We start from the raw sequence: 17,571 nt of genomic DNA on the forward strand, positions 1-17,571 counted from the left end.
GGCCCCCATAGCTGTATGCCATGTCGCCTGCTGCCCCAACCGCGCCGGCCCCGGCGTCGTCTCCTGGGGGAGCGGGGGGCTCGTGGCCTTCGGTTCCTGCCGCTCCGTCGTCCTTTACGACCCGCAGGTGAGGCCCGGGCGCCGGGGGAGGGTTTGAGGGCATGGGCAGAGGCAGTTCAATAGGAGTCCAATAGGAGTCCAATAGGAGTCCAGTGGGAGCTGAGGTTGAATGGGCTCTGCCCAGCTTGACACCACTTTAACTGCCAAGGCTCAATGCTATGGAATCCTGGGATTTGTAGTCTATTGTGGCACCAGAGCTCTCTGACAGGGAAGGCTAAATACTTCACCAGAGTACCAGCCCCACTGGATGTCCTTGGCCAAGTCACACTCTCTCAGCCTCAGAGGATGGCCATGGCAAACCCTCCTCTGAAGAAACTTGCCAAGAAAACCTCCCATCCAGGCTTTTTTAAATCTAGCCAGCATTGCAGGTGAAGATAAAATGAGCCTAAACTGGTATAAGAAAGGCAGGCTAAAAATGTAATAAAAATGAAACAAACAGGGATATGGTATCTATGCAAAGAAGGGTAAGGAATACTATTAACCTGAAGACTTGCATGACATGAAACTACATCTTGACATGGTATCAGATCATACAGTTGGAGTGACCATGATATTTTGTGTAAGGATCATAGAAACACAGTGGGTATCTGCTAGGATTTGGTTCCAGGACTGACCCCATGGATACAAAAACCCGTGGCTGCTCAAGTCCCGTTAAATACAGTGTTGTAGTCCTTTATATATAATGGCAAAATCAAGGTTTGCTGTTGCAGGAAAAAAAATGTGGGAGGGATATTTTCAAGCTGTGGATGGGTGAATCAGTAGATATGGAGGGCTGGCTATATCTCATGTTGTTGTTATTGTAGTGTATCTTAAATTTTTTTCTGATTTATGGTGACCCTAAGGACTTACGGTGACCCTAAGGACCCTATCATGGGGTTTTCTTGGTAAGATTTCTTCAGAGGAGGTTTGCCATTTGCTTCCCCAGAGAATGAGAACATATGATTTGCCCAAGATCACCCAGTGGGTTTTATAGCCAAGCGGGAATCGAACCTTGGCTTCCACAGTCACAGTGCAACACTCAAACCACTACAAAATGCCGGCTCTCTAGGCATATTGACATTAAATACATTTTACGCACTTGTGTGTGAACTGGCTTGTAGTCTCTGTGCTGCCTGCCTTGCTTTGCTTGTGTCAGATTATGCTTGTGTACAGTTCTTGAATGGTTAAAATATTCATTCTCATTTCATTTATTATGGCAAATAGACAACATAATAAAACTTTTCTGCAAGATCAATTGTTTTTGCTTAACGGGGAAAATCGTCACTCATCCTTGTTATAAATATGTTTGTGTGATTTTTTTTCCCTTTCAGAAAAGAAAAGTAGTCGGCACCCTGAATGGTCATACTGCAAGAGTCAATTGTGTACAATGGATCCACAGAAATGATGGATGTAAGTACAATTAAAATGTGCTTAAAAGCAAGGTTTATATTTACATCTACTGCTGTTATTGTAAATAAGATGAATATGAGATAGAATTGTAAAAAGTACTGATGAGAGATTTTGACTGGTTAAGCTTTTGACCAGATTTTGGCCTCTATTTATGTTAGATGTATGGTGCTGCTAAGGGCAATAGGTCAGAAATGGGTTCACTAGACATTATCTAGACATGTAGTCTAGTGGATAGTCTTGGGTTTAGACCAAAAAGACCCAGTCATGCATACTTAGCGATACATATCTCATAAGGTTGTTATGAGTATAAAGTGTGTTCAGGAATAGACATTGTGGGCCTGAACAGACAGGCCAAAATAAAGCTGCTTCGGGTCACTTTAGAGGTATGTTGCTCAAAATGACACATATATCTCAAGAGGCCAGAAGCTGTGCCAAAGCTGCACACTAGTCCTTAGGACTCGAGTATAGATTTGGCGCAGCTTCTGGCCTCTTAGGAAGCATGCGGCATTTAAACAGCATACCTCAAAAGTGATCCAAAGCAGCTTTATTTTGGTCTGTCTGTCCGGACCCTGTATAATGATCTGAGTTCATTGGAGGAAGGAGGGGGTAAGACTGTTAGAATTTAAATTCAAAAGCCTCTTCTCAGTCATTTCCCATCCAGGCTATTTATATTAAATATATTTAAAGGTGTAAAGATGTTTTGCTGTTTAAATTATACATGTGTCCTAAGAGCCCAGAAGTGGTGCCAAAGCCATGCTCCAGTCCTAAGGACTGAAGTGCAGCTTTAGCACAGCTTCTGGCCTCTTAAGATGTGTGTGTCATTTAAACAGCATACCTTCAAAGTGACCTGAAGCAGCTTTATTTTGGCCTATCTGTTTGAGTCCTAAGTTTTAATATAGGTCATATTTTGAATTCATCATCAGTGTGAGGCCTAGAAAAGTATCTACTGATTTCTTCTGTAGATCCCTAAACAATGCCAAAGAGCAGTTGAATTCCCTCCTCCCTATTGCATTAGTTTAAATGTCATGCCTCATTGTGGGGTAATATTTGGGTAAATCAGCCTTTAAGGACCACAGACCCTCTTCCTCCCTCTTCCCTTATGTCCTGTGTTTTTCTTCCTTTCTTTCTTGTTTGAGGTAAAATTTAATTTGTTAGTCTGTCTGAACTACTAAGCTATAGATTGTGTTTGTTCTGAAACCCAGACTGAGAAATGACTCTTTTGATGTGAGCTTTAGTCCTGTTTTGACAAATACAACTTATAGTAGACTGGACAGACTTGACTTGCCTCAAACCAGGTAGGGAGCAAATAAATTGTAGTGTGCAAGGGGAGGAAAGGAGGAATTAAAAGCTCATTCATATAGCAAAAACCATGGTGTGAGTTTGATATTACATCTGAAGGAGGCTGGAAGAGTAGCAGCTCTTTTTGAGCTTTTACCTATATTCTTAAAGTTATGACAGTGGGCTGTTAAAAATAGCCCAAAATTATTTGTTGGGGTGGGAAGAAGCTGACATGTACAAGTGCTACATGAATCATAAATAGGAAAATATCATGCATTGGAAACAGTTATATATATTGGCTGGAAGTTATTATTCGTTATTAAATGTAGGTTTCACTCAGTTTATAAATGTTTTATATCTTAGTATTGAAATTAATATATTCACAGAGTTTGTAATTCCTGCCTGCTTGTGGGCTTCCTCTAGGCAGCTGTGAGGACATGGCTGAACAGAATTTTGTACAAGATAAGCCTATGGGTTTATCTCATTTTAGCATCTTAATATCACCTATACAATATTAATTATACAATTATATCATAGTGGGAAACACAGAGAGGGGAAAAATACTACTGCACTTCGACAGCTTGATTATGTGAGTCAGAATGCAGAGAATATCTCTGTAGGTATGCGCCTTTCTCCCCAACTCTAACTCTTCATAGTAGGTTCCCTTGCTTTACCACTAGATTCTGGGATGATTGCCAATTTCTTTTTGGGACTACAGGTCCCAGAATCCATGTTAGCAGATGCCTTCTGGGGCTTCTACGTCATCCCTCCGGATTCGCTGATTTTCCATTCGTGGTTTTGAATTTCCGTGGATGGGAAGCCTGGAGGGACAAAATGGCGTGCATGCCTGCGGTGTACCTGTGGGGGTGCGCGCAGGAGTGCGCAGCCATTAAAAGCAATGGGGCTCTTAATATTTCAGTTTTTCCGATTCATGAGGAGGTTTGGAACAGATCTCTTGCGAATCGGAAGGGACGACTGTAGTCCAAACTTTCTCAACTTTTGCTTATCAAAACCTGCTTTCTCAACTCTTTTTGGATTCAAAGTGACATTTTTAAACCGCACAGGAACATGTAAGAATTTCCAAAACCTTGTTAGGCATGCACAAATAGTTGCACACTGTTTTTGATCCATTCCATTTATTTTTCTTCTGTACTGTCTAAACTACCAGATTCTCTGGGTTGTGACTACTGTGGCAGGAGTGCCCTCTGGTGGGCCACTTCTACATTTGAAATGCATTACTGATTGATCCAAAGAGCTGCAGGTTGGTTGGGGGGGAGAGGGAATGAGCACACAACTCTCCTGTCACAGCAGCTCCACTATAAAATAATAATAAAACTTTTATTCGTATTCCACTTTTTTGCAATAAAACAATCAAAGCGGCTAACTGGTCCATTTCCAGGTACAATTCATAGTGCTGGTACAATTTATAGTGCTGGTGATGACATGTAAAGCCCTATACAGCTTGGGTCTGGATCTCTCTATATGAGCCCATTAGGGATCTAAGATTTGCTTGAGAGGTCCTTCTCTCTGTCCCACCATCTTCTCAGGCTTGTTTGGTGGGAACAAGAGAGAAGGCCTTCTCGGTGGCTGCTCCCAGACTTTGGAAATCCTTTCCTAGTGTGGCCAGGATGATTCCCTCCTTGTTTTCCTTTTGTCAGAAGCCCACCAGACTTTTAGAAATTGAAGCAAAATAAATAATTTATATTTTCCCACTTCTCCCAGGTGGATCGAAGCGGGATCACAGCCTGATAAAAATATACCAAGCTGATCAATACAATACAATACAATACAATGCAATAAGGAGCAATAAGCTTCTTCAAAGCTAATTAAACTAATTAAATTAGTTCTGTCAGAGCGGCGGTGGGGTAGAATTGTTCCAATCTTAGTCAGGTAGGGTGGGACTGTAAAATGAGGTCGGGTGGGTAAGATCAACGGAAGAGATCCATCTTGACTGCCCCCCTGAAAACCTCCAAGGAGGCAGTCAGATGGATCTCCTCCGGGAGGCTGTTCCACAGTTTAGGAGCCATTGCGGAGAAAGCTTGTTGGGAACTTGAGACCAGCCTGGTTTTTTGTATTTCCAGCTGTTACTTCCCAGATATTCTGAGAGTGCGGGGTAGATCGTGTAGGGAGAGGCGTTCCCGCAAGTAACTCGAGCCCAAGCCATATAGGGCTTTATAGGTAATAACCAACATCTTATATTGCACCCAGAAGCTAATCGGCAGCCAATAGAGATCTTTTATCATTGAGTGTTATATGATCAGACCTTGTCAACCCAGTAATCTAGCTGTCACATTTTGAATCACTTGAAGCTTCTGAACTTGGTACAAGCATAGCCCAATGGAGAGCGCATTACAGAAATGTAAACGAGAGATTACCAGAGCATGTACCACCGCTTCAAGGTCCTTTTGATTGTGTGATCAAGAAGATGGTTGTGTGGAGTGTCCAATGGACCAGCTGCTGGTGGGACGAGGGAGGTGATTGGCTGCTACTAGTGGAGCATTCGTGCACTTGAGCCCATGTGTTGGAACTAATAATGGTACAGCTTGTAGAGGCAATTTTCCATTATGGCACATTTGTCCCCGCCGTGGGTGCAGTAGGCAGTGTATGTCAGTTGTTGGCCTGTTGTGGGAACTGGTGGTGTGTCCAGCGGGTTCTCCCTGCGAATTGGGAAACCCTGGGGGTGAGCTGGCTTTTCCCCTCCATCTGCTTTCAGCCTTAGACTCTGTTTTTTTCTTGAAATTCTCCCCCTGCCCCAACAATATTGTCTACTTGGTAATTTTTATTAACACTCCAAAAAGCCTTCTGGAACTACTACTAAAGGTGTGTGTATGTGGGTTTTTAGGGCTGAGCAGAATGCAGTCCAGAGACTACATGTTGCTCACTAAGGCCACCCTCCAACAAATGCAAACTTCCAAACTCTGAGGGGAAAAAAACCATGACCAATTGTACTATCAGAAGCATCTGAGGCTGCAGTTTGCCTTCTAAATATAACATTGCTCCAATTTTTGTTCTAAAATAGCCAGAGTATAAAATTGCATTTCGAGTGCAAGTGATCTTTAGAACAGTGTATCTCAAGCTATCTGGCCAGCAATTATTTTTTCTCATTGTGCCAGGGACTAGAACCATATTTGTTCCCATTGCCTACAGTTATTTGTTTCTTATCTGGAAACTCACCAGGCATGAGCTGATGGCAGATGGACCCACACTAGTCCATCACTGAGGACTGGTCTAGAGGCTTCTGAATGTGCAATTTATCATTTTTGGAACTAAATTTCGGGAGATGTTTGTTTAGAAAACAGATACACATAAAAGACAAAAATAGGCAAAAATACCCCCTCCCTAATTAATGTTTCAGGATAATGAATAAATAGTATTGTTGTCTCAAAATTTTGTAATGTTTTTGTTTTAATGTTACAGGTTTTGACCTCTTCTCATTAATAAGAAAACAAACAAACAAACAAAAAAGGAGTTGTTTTAGTATATTAGTGTGTTATTTTAACATTTTAGTATTTTTATTGTCTGTGTTTTATCATGTTTTTAATTAAATATGTTCCTCCCTTTGGGAACAGGGTGTTATAAATAAATTTTATTATTATTATTATTATTATTATTATTATTATTATTATTAGTAATTGTGAACAGTGCTATTATTTTTAATGCTTTATATTCATTGAACTAGCTGAATGGAATGGAATCTATACATTCTCCTCTTTGTGAAATGATGTAGTGTAAGGAAGACACTGAAAACAATATGATTGTGATTAGAATAGAGAGATATAGGAAGGTGCCTTATGTTGATAGGTCCATCAATTCCAGTAGTGTCTGTCAGGCAATGGCTCTCCAGGGTTTCAGAGGCAGAAGTGTTTCCTAGATCTATTTGGAGATCCTTGGTAAACAGGCCTGAGTTCACTAGAGGCCTGAGCCTGTTTAGCTTCTCTAATCAGACAAGATCAGATGTTTTCATAGTGGCACATTAAAGCAATAGCAAATAAACAAAAAGTTGTCATTTGAAAATATTTTGAATATGAATTATTCAATATTTTTCCTCCTTTCATCTGTCACAGCTTTTCAGATGGAATTGATTTCTGGAGGGTCAGACAAACTTCTTATTCTTTGGGAAACACAAAATGATAAGGTAGGTAGAGGCACCATAGTCAGTAATTGAAGAGGAAACTCATGTCATGTATACATACTTTAAAGAAAAAAGAAAGAGAAAAAACTGAAACCAGAAAAGCTTCTAAACTGTTCTTCTTAACCAAATATGACCTACTTTATTATATTGTCCACATCTACAATAGGTCTCTGTTATATTAAGCATTCCAGTAACTGAAAACAGTAGCTGCATGTTATCTTTATTTCACCTATAGTGAGCGGCACAGTGAACATAAAATATAACTGTACAGTAGGCTGTCAGTTGCACAGATGATATATGTATTCAAATGCTATTAGGGTGCATTCCTAAGCATACCTACTAAAGAGTAAATATAGAGTAAATTTAGTGATTTACTCTCAAGTAAGTAAAATCTCTTCCTCTCTGTGCATGTATATGGATATAGGGAAGGATCTTAGTGATAGGTAATGCTTGGAAAAGTTACTTATTGAATTATAACTGCCAGGATGCCATAGCCAGCTTGACTCTGGTGGATGAGTTTTCTAGTACTGGCACTGATGGCTGGAGTAAGAAGAGGTGAGAAAACCAGTAGGAAAGTCCAGTAGCTGAGTGATTACTTCCTGTGCAGTAGAACTACACTCATTTGACCTGCATAGTTTTCTGATCTCCCAACTCCTGTTCTTCTCTTGTCTTGTTCTAATAATAAGCATACAATAGCTCCTAATCCATTTACTGGTTTATGCATGCTTAATATATACTTCGTAGATCTGTTAATCAGTTCATTTATCCCCTTTCCATTGCCAAGTATCTCCATGTTCTTTTTACTTCATTACCATTTTGTAGTTGTCACAGATGAGAAATTAGTACCACAGAAGCTAAGTATTCATATGCTCATCATAGAATCATAGAGTTGGAAGATACCACAAGGATCATCCAGTCCAACCCCCTGCCATACAGGAATTCACAGTCAAAGCACCCCCGACAGATGGCCATCCAGCCTCTGTTTAAAGACCTCCAAAAAGGAGAATCCATCACTCTCTGAGGGAGTGTGTTCCACTGTCGAACAGCTCGTACTGTCAGGAAGTTCCTCCTAATGTTTAGATGGAATCTCTTTTCCTGTAGCTTGCATCCATTGTTCCATGTCCTATTTTCTGGAGCAGCAAAAAACAAGCGTTCTCCATCTTCAATATGACACCCCTTCAAATACTTAAACAGAGCTTCCCAAGTCTCTCATAAGGCATGGTTTGCAGACCCTTCAAAATGTTGGTCATTCTCTCTGGACACGTTCTTGCTAATAGTGACTTTACTAAAGGGCTTCAAGAAATTCATATCAATGCATATCTTGGTGTAGATCACCATCTGACCAAGTGAACATTGTAATAACATTCAGCCTCAGTTTTCCTCCTCTAGTGCAGTGATGGTGAACCTTTTAGAGACAGAGTGCCCAAACTGAAAGGCACCGAGTGTTACCCAGTGTTGAGGGGGGAACTTCTGGGGGGGGATTTCCATCTTCCGGGGGCAGGATTTCCCTGGAGAGATCTGAAATTTTGGGAGTGTGGGGAAAGAAGAGGAACCTTCTTTTCCTCCTCTTCCCCCTGCCCTCCCAGGCCATCAGCTGTCTCCCCAGAGACAGGTAAAGGCACAAGAGGGTGGGGGAAATAAGAGGAACAGGCATGTGCCTGCTCTTCCCCACCTTCCTGGGCCTTTAGCTGTCTCCAGAGAAGCAGCTAAAGGCATGGGAGGGTGGGGGAAGAGGATGAACAGTCTCATGCCTGTTCCTACTCTTCTCCTGTTCTCCTGTCTCTTCATGTGCCCTCAGAAATGGCTTCACATGTCAGTGAGGGCATGTGTGCCACAGGTTTGCCACCATGGCTCTAGTGTGCAATCTAAAGTTTTCTGGAACAATCAAAGCTATATTCACAGGGAGAGAGAAGGAAAAAAGAAGAAGAAGAAAAACCATCCTATGGCATTTTAAAAGCATTATGAACAAATAAAGACTGTATTTTTGGTATCCATTGACCAATGTCCTTTTTCTTTGTATACGTCCACATGAGACTTTCTTTGTCATAGAATAGAACTGGGGCATGGGTGGCCTTGCAGATATTGTTAGGTTGAAGCTGCCATTCACTGCACTAAACAGATCTAATGGTGGGTGATGATAGGAAATGCAAGGCAGCAACAAGGCCACATATCTCTCCCACCCCCACCCCCCTTGTAGAATAAGAGAAAGGCTGCTGTAATTTTAATCTGTCTTGCTTGGGTAAATTTGTGTGCAGATGCAAAGGCATTGCTTGTACATAAACAATCTACTTGGGATGTTTGCTCACAGATGTGAAAACAGACACAATGATTTTTCATCCCTTCCTTGACTGTGAGTGTAATTGCGAGGAAGGACTGTAACTTGCATACAAAACAGTGCTCTGAAGGTTTCCTCTCCCTTTCTCTAAGGAAATCTGATGCCTAAGGATGAAGCAGTGTTCTGGTGATAGAAACAAATTCCTCTTTAATGAGGTACCTGCTATCTTGGAACATATATACAGAGACGTTGAACCCCAAGGAGAAATTCTAGTGGGCTGAAGTGTGAACTGTGACTTTTGTTCCCAAGAGCCTGCTTGGTGATTGAACAGGCAGTGATCATAAGTCATTTGATATGCTTACTTTAAAAGTATTGTTAACAGATGGAACAGAAGGCTAAATGAAGTTTGTTACTATTAAAGCAGGGTCTACGCTCTTTTCTGAAAGGGAGTTATTTAATTAAATGGAATTTAGAAGGCTCAATGGAGGGGGGATATATTGTTTCTATGTGCTATAGAAGAGAATAAATGAAATTACTCAATTGTTAACATTTAGCTTAAAAGTATACAGTTACTCCCCCCCCCCCCATATTTGTGGCTTTGATTATTTGCAGATTTGATCAATATTCTCTCTAAGAATCTCTAGGTCCTACAGTGTGACTCTGTGGTGCCTCCTTAGGACCTAGAGATTCCTAGAGAGGTGTTCTCACAGGTAAAAAAATAAGTGTTTTTTATTTACTGTTTTTCCACTATCATGGGGATCCTGCTCTCCTAACCCCAGCGAATTAGGAAGGCCCACTGTTCTAGTGTACTGCAGGGTCTATAATGCCACATGTTATTCCATAGTTCCCAGAAAGCAGGTGCTAAAAACCACATATTTACTTGAGATGGAATGTTTGTTTTGAGTAGCTCTCAGCTCATTTTCCTCTTTTTTGTGTGCGAAAAATGTAATCCACGGCATCTCTGTATCTTTAAAAAACTACTGCTATTATGTCTAGTTCAAAACAAAACTTAGTTGGAACCATCCCAAAGTTAGACAGGCCTACAGTATAAGCTAATGGAAAAGCTGCTTTTTTTAATTTGCAGGAATCTCTTACATGATTGGGACAGTTTTCTTCCACTGTAGCAAAATAGTTTCTACTAAGGGAAGTGCACTCATCACCATGCAGACAACCACAGCAGGTCATTTACATGCTGCAATGGTCCTTGCAAGCAAATGTGCCCTGCATGGTACACTGTCTGCTGGATTTCTTATTATTCCAATTGCAGATGTAATAGCAACGATCTCTTGTTGTAGATATTTATTTCAGGCACAAGGTGAGGTTAGGTGCATAATTCAGATGAATTGCAGCTTTTTTGGTGGCTTAGGCCCTTTACAGACTGGCCGAAAGGCCGGCCTGGGGGCAGAGTTGGGCTCAGCTCCCGACGACGCATGCCCGACTCTGCCCCCCAGAGTGCCCTGACATAGTTTACCACTCCAGGGCACGCAGCATCATGGCGCACCTATGGCACTGGGTCCAGATGACCCAGCGCCAAAGGGGTGCCATATAGCTATGCCGCCACTGCTATGGCACCTTTGGTTCGGAAGGCGGATTGGGGTTGTGGTATGAGGTTGCCGCAGCCTTGATCTGTTGTGGAAAGGGGGTGGTCATCATTTCTTTTATGCAAGAGTTATAGGTTTGATTCAGGATGACTATTGAGCCAAGAATGTTGAGTTTTCCCCCCACACAACAACTAAGACAAGAGAAGAAAACAAAACTCTTGTTGTAATGGTGGAGTTTTTTATTGGCTGACCTTAGTGAATTTCTGTGTCTTCTCAATGAACAAAAATTCAATTTCCCCTGAAGGGGGCTAACCTAACACCAGAGTCACAAATGTTCTCACAAAATGGCATGAGAGATTCTTTGATGTCTATTTGTAACAGTGGCTATAAAAAAAAAGGTTATCAGTGACAAAATGTAATAGGTTTGTTTTGTCCCAGCTAGGTTTATCTTTTTGGGTTTTTTTTTTTAAGAACACTAAAGCTAGAGAGGTAAAAAAAAATCACATTTTTTCTTTTTCCTAGATAGAAAAGAGAATCTTGACACATTGAAGCAAGACACTAAGAAAATGTTCAACTACCACAAAATCTCATTTCAGGACTCTTTTTTAAAAGGAAATTGTTTGCAAAGCCCCAAACATCTTGTTGGATTCAAAGATATAGCCGTGTTAGTCTATAGAATCAGTATGTAGAGAGAGTTTATAGACCTTGAGACTAACTGAAAGAAAGAAGGTGGCAGCATGAGCTTCCATAGACTTAGGTCTACTTCCTTAGATGCATTTCCGTGAGTGGAAAGCCAGGAAACAGACCTCTATATGGTCATGGTGTGTGAGAAATGAATTGGCAAGTTTCAGTTTAAACAATGGTTTTTATGAACAAAGGTATGGGAAACACCTTTGTGTAAACATCTGTGGTAAATTAGAGGTTTTTTCTGCATAAATGTTGGTGTTTCGTAGTGTGTGCAGCAGTTTTGTTTTACAAAATGTCCTAGAGTGTGAAAAATGGGAAAAAGCTGGAATCACAAGGTGCAAGTAGAAAACTTAAAGCTATTCATTTTTACTTGTTAGGATGAAATGAGTAAATGCAGTATTCAATCCTAAATGCAAATGGCTGAAACTTCGAGACAAGTTTACTGCTTCCCAGTGACATGGTAAAACGACCATACTTAGGTCTTGTTGTATGTTGGTTCTGCAAAAACACATAACTCTGGGGAACTATGTCTCTGTCTGACTGGGATGAGAATTAATCACTATTTGTCATTAATCAGTATTCTCCTTCGGTTGTTTTCGTGTTCTACCTCAAGTGTTTTCCTTTAGTAAATTTGTGTCAGTTTTAACTTAATCCTGTAATTTTTTGCATATACTAAACTTTTAATGTAGCTATAAAAATGGATAACAATACACTTTTTGAGAACTTAATGAATTCTAGTTTTTAGCCAGACACAGACTAATATAAATAATGAAGTGAAAGCTGCACAGAATATGTTTCTAATGGAACTTGGGAAGAAAATGGTACACTGCCTTTCTTTCGAGCTCTCTATTGAGCTTAACTATTGCTCTTTTGTTATTCTTTGTTAGCAGTCCACTCATTTCCATGGTTGGACAATTTGAAAACTCCTGTATACTTTGCATATCAATTTGGTTTAAATTTGAGGGTTATTGTCATTCCTTCATGCAGTTTTATAACCTTCTGTTTAGCTTGTGAAGTGCACTCATTTTGAAGGTCACACTGAAGCGGTGTGTGCTTTGGACCTGTTTACATGACAAATGAGTCTACAGGAGATTTTTTCTACCATAGCCTCTGCAGCATCTGACTCAACAGTTAGAATTTGGTCTAAACAAGGAAAAGAAGGTAAGCTTCCTAACTTCATTCTGTAACATAGCAGTTATCAGAAACAGTATTCATATTTCCTCAGCAGATTTGTAGTACTAATGCATGCATATTTAGTTTGTCCCATTGATTTCAGTGTTTACTCCCAAGTATGTGAGTGTAAAACAGAGCTAGTGTGGTGTAGCGTTTGGGTGTTGGACTACAACTCTGGAGACCAGAGTTCGATTCCCTGCTCAGCAGTGAAAGCCCACCTTGGGCGAGTTGCACACTCTAAGCCCCGAAAACCTCGTGATAGTTTTGCCTTAGGGTGTTATAAGTTGGGAGTGACTTGAAGGCACACAGCAACTTATGTGTATGTGAGTTCAGTCTTAGAGGCAATTTTCTCTCCACATCCAACCTTTTGCAAACCTTTTTTTTTACCATCCCAAGTGCAGATACTCAAAGGTAATCTGTGTTGAGGACTTCATAAGGAAGGATGATTGCAACAATGCCCCCCTCCACATATTCCTTCCAGTGCATGGGAGTTCTCCCTCACTTTATTTATAGGTTCACCTCTGTCTCCCTCTCTGTAAGCGAGATGAAGATTCCCTTCTTCCTGCTATTAAGCTTGTTTCTTTAAGCATTTGAGGGGAAGATGTTCTTCACCAGGATTCTTGGGTGAGCCTCCTCTGCACCATCTGCTGCTCAGTGCTCTTCTCTGGCTGCTTCGATGGGGAGCAAGTAGTCCTCCTTGTCATCAGGACAGAGTTTACTTTTTGAAAGTGTGGGTCTGGCAATATTCACATTTTCAGAGTGCTTTTTTGTCCTCTGTTTGGGTGGGCAAGAGGACATTTCATCCCTGGCTGGGCAGGCTGATGCAGATGCAGATTACACAGGCCATGTCAGCCCATCCCTGGCCTGTATTTTTTTAAAAAAGAAAATGTGGGTTATTGCTGGTTGCAATATGCTTGTTTAGAACAGTCATCAGTTGGCTATTCAGTGAAGTTCTAAAGACTTTTTTTTAAACACAGCTTTCTGCAAAAAATAATTGTTTATTTCTTTCATTCCTTTGTAAGCTGCCCTTGGCATATAAACACTATGAAAATACTTATGATAAATAACTAAAATAAAGGAAGGTGACAGTTCAGTGGAGAGACAGAGCAAAGTAATGTAGGGAGCCTTGCTGACTCAGGTGCAACTATAGTCACATTCACATCAACTAGAGGACAATTGACATGAGACAGGTTTACGGGAGAATAGCAATGATAGCTAAACAAAAGCTCCCTATTCAGAAGCTGTTTATGTTTTAAGCACCAAACACTGGGGCCTTGGTATTTGCTAAGTTGTTCATTCTCCCCCCATGGATATCAAAATCCATGGATGCCCAAATCCCATTAAATGCGTGTCATAGCAAATGGTATCCCTATATAAAATGGCAAAATCCAGGGTTTGTGTTGAATTTATATTAAAAAAAAATACTTTCAAGTCATGGGGGATTGGTCTGTGGATTGAGAATCCATGGATAGGAGGTCCAACGTGTACAGGGGATAGACAGCAATGGCTATTACTTTCATATTTGACGTGTGGGTTTTCTGAGTCACTGGTGTTAGAAATAAATGGGTGGACCAGATGGTTCTAGCAAAGTACGGCCTGTTACAGACTGCCAAAATAAAGCTGCTTCGGGTCTCTTTGGAGGTAGCTGTTTTAAATGATGCATGCATCCTAAGAATCCGGAAGCTGCACCAAAGCTGCACTCCAGTGCTTAGGAATGGAGTGTGGCTTTGGCGCGACCTCCAGACGTCGTAGGACCCATGCATCATTTAAATAGCATACCTCCAAAAGACCCGAAGCAGCTTTATTTTGGCAGTCTGTAACAGGCCTACTGTCTGATTTCCTCCTTCCTGTTGAGAGAGCCTGTGTTTATATAGCTCCACATTAGACTGATATGTCCAGACATCTATCGGCTGGTATACATGTCAATATCTAGGGTGTGAGCATTGTATATTTGTATATTTGGTTTTCAAGGGTCCCAAATAGCCAAATAGTATCATGCAGCTTTGATATCTAGTGACTGATAAAATATGCTGTACAAGAATTCTTGATTTTTAAGAAGTGCTAGCTATATTCAGTTCATAGATATGTTTTGGCTGGGATGGCTGGTGCCCACCAGGTGTTTTGGAGTATAATTCCCACAATCTTGGGCCATTATCAGTCCTGGTTAGGACTCTTGGGAAATGGGGTTCAAAATCTCCAGAAGGCATTGGGTTCTCTTTCACATGCTGTATCTGTTAAATGTCTTTGGTATGCAGCTACACTACCTAGCAGTGAGGAGGCAGAAATTAGAGGAAAAGAAGAATTCCTCAACTAGCAAGTTCAGTATGAGTTAAAAAGGAGAGTATACTGTAATCAGTGTAATCTCCTTTTAAACTTTTCTAGATATAAACCATTTTCTCTGTTGTAGTTCTTTATGATGAATAAATCTTTAAATTAATCATGGCTGCTCACTATTTGTTGTATAGTAGCTATAATTAGCAGTTTATTCCCACCTCAGCTGTCTCTGGTACATAAAACTATTTTGTCTTTTCTAGTTAAATGTCTTCAGACACTGCTGTTTGGAAATGGGTTTGCAATGGATGTTTCTTTGTCCTTCTTGCCTGGCAGCAATAGTAAGTTTATGCACATACTCTTTTAATCATTTGAAGCAATCGTTAGTAGTGTTTAAATATTCCGCTCGGTATAGTTAATGGATGGTGGCATCATTCAAAAATTGGATCAGACATCCTGTTTTAAAGTCTGTTACTACAGCTGCAGTGCTACAATCCTAATATCTGGTTGTATAGGCAACATCAGTTTTCACACTTCCACTATATTGTAATTTGAGACTCCTCTCCCCCAAATTGGTGTAATTTGAAATTCTTCCAGATGGAATCTTTCAGAAGTTATGAGGGAGTTCCAGTCATTTGTTGTTCCAGTTAACAAAGTCTTTATTTGTTGTTTGTTTGTTTATTTCCCAGCCTGCTGTACAGTAAAATCAATTTAGATTTTTTTTAAAAAAATAACAATAATTTAGATAGATTAAATTTATCTCTTAAAATAAGGCAGTTTAAAACTATTTAAAACAATATAAAATTGTTTCAAACTATAATTCAATCATAGTACATTTGCAAATTGGGTAAAATCAGGCCCAAAGGGCTTTAATAAAAAGCCAAGCTTTTACTACATGCCAGCATGAACCCAATGTTGGTGCCATTTAGGCCTCCGAGAGGAGGGCCTTCGATAACAGGTGCCACAGCAGAGAAAGCCCTCTCCCATGTCCTCCCACAGTGTATTGCTCCTACTGGTGGGATATAGAGGAAGATCCCTCCAACAGACTTCAGTTTTCACACAGGCATATACAAGGTATTGAGGTTCCAAGTTATTTAGGGCATTACATTTTATCATCAGTGCCTTGAATTCAGACTGGAAGCGTATTGACAGCCAATGCAGGTACTTTAAAACTAGTAGCATACTGTTCAGTCACCAATCTAGCTGCTTTATTTTATGCTAGTTGCAGCATTCGATCTGTGATCAAGTACAGCCCCATGTAGAGTACATTGCAATCTAATCTAGAAGTTACCAGTATTACTGTGGCTAAATTACAATATTATATGTGTCTATTCAAAATTCGGTCCCACTGTATTGCAATAGAGCTTACTTCCAGCTAAATAGATATGGGATTGCAGACGTACAGCACAGTCATTTGCTTTTTTTTCTCAGAAGTACCTTTTCAAGTAAATCTCAGATAAGTGTGTATAAGATAGGATTTCAACCTTAGATTGTTTTTGCATTTTGCCCTATAATTCATTTTCTTTTTCTGATTTTTTTTAACATGATTGTAAAATAGCAAATTTTCAACATTTATTTTATCATTTCAGTACCAGTACTTGCTTGTGGTGGAGATGATTGCAAAATTCATTTATACGTGCAACAAGCTGAACAGGTAACTGTTGCTTCTGTCTGTAGTCCTATAAAATGTATGCCATGATTCCATATTCATTTTAGTGTAATTCAGCCAGTGAGAGCAGTGATCAAGGGCGTGATTACTTGGTGACTCTTCTTTTGGTCTGAAGGTGTAAGCAGAATACTATGGGAGAAAGTGTTCTGATATTTGGGTCTCAGGTTGTTTAGGACATCCAGTGAAAATCAGTACTAACACTTAGAATTCATCTTGGAGGTTTATGGGTAGCCAAAGGAGATTTGTAAATACAGCATGAGATATAATCCAAATCAACTCTGCTAGTCAAACACATTACAGTATTCTATTTGTCAGGCTACTGGGATATGGTTAACTATAGCCAGACCTGTAAAGCAGCCAAAGCTGGTAGAAGGCCTCATGTCTCTGAGCGTGCTTTAGTAACAAAGCTTGATTCAGAGGAATCCCCATAAATCAACTTGGAATATTGAAACATGGATTTTCATTCTATCTAAATAGGATTTTTGTTTGTTGCAGTTTCAGAAAACGTTGGTACTCCATGGCCATGAAGACTGGATAAGAGGGGTTGAATGGGCAATTAGTAGTAAGTACTAAAGATACCTTCCTTGCAATCCCTAACCTAATGTGAGGAACCATTCTGTTTGAACAGAATGGTGGATTACACTTGGCCTTCTATATCCACAGTTCATTTATCCTCAGATTTACAGCACGCGCATGTGTGTGTGTGTAAATTCCAAACAGCAAACCTTGATTTTACCATTTGATATAAGAGACATCATTTTACCATACCATTGTATTTAATGAGACTTGAGCATCCATGGATTTTGGAACCAAACTCCAGTGGATATCAAGGCCCATTTATGTGCCTTGATGGCCAATTGGACCACTTCCTTTTTCTTAGATTCACATTGTCACAAAGATCTGTGTATGTAATCCAAAACTGTGTATTCATATCAATTCAGGTAATACTGAAAGTTTTCATCCCTGAGCATAGAGCTGTTTTTCTGCATATAGATAATTATGCTGAGCCATCTTAAAAGACCCACAGAACCTAAAA

The 17,571-nt window shown here is 40.2% G+C and overlaps 1 protein-coding gene across 2 annotated transcripts in view; it reads left to right on the forward strand.

The window, feature by feature from the left end:
- ELP2 (elongator acetyltransferase complex subunit 2) overlaps positions 1 to 17,571 on the forward strand; it is a 55,705-nt gene continuing 38,134 nt past the window's right edge. Inside the window, exons 1-7 of one of the 2 annotated variants that reach the window (XM_042465659.1) lie at positions 1 to 127; positions 1,431 to 1,509; positions 6,852 to 6,922; positions 12,430 to 12,583; positions 15,130 to 15,207; positions 16,456 to 16,520; positions 17,031 to 17,097. In XM_042465659.1, the coding sequence (XP_042321593.1) occupies positions 12,499 to 12,583; positions 15,130 to 15,207; positions 16,456 to 16,520; positions 17,031 to 17,097 (295 nt within the window). In that variant the 5' untranslated portion in view covers positions 1 to 127; positions 1,431 to 1,509; positions 6,852 to 6,922; positions 12,430 to 12,498. Of the gene's footprint in view, positions 128 to 1,430; positions 1,510 to 6,851; positions 6,923 to 12,429; positions 12,584 to 15,129; positions 15,208 to 16,455; positions 16,521 to 17,030; positions 17,098 to 17,571 lie in introns of those variants that run through there. The other variant, XM_042465660.1, reaches the window with a different exon arrangement.

Source organism: Sceloporus undulatus, chromosome 4 (genome assembly GCF_019175285.1).
Source record: "Sceloporus undulatus isolate JIND9_A2432 ecotype Alabama chromosome 4, SceUnd_v1.1, whole genome shotgun sequence".
NCBI classification, from domain to species: domain Eukaryota; kingdom Metazoa; phylum Chordata; class Lepidosauria; order Squamata; family Phrynosomatidae; genus Sceloporus; species Sceloporus undulatus.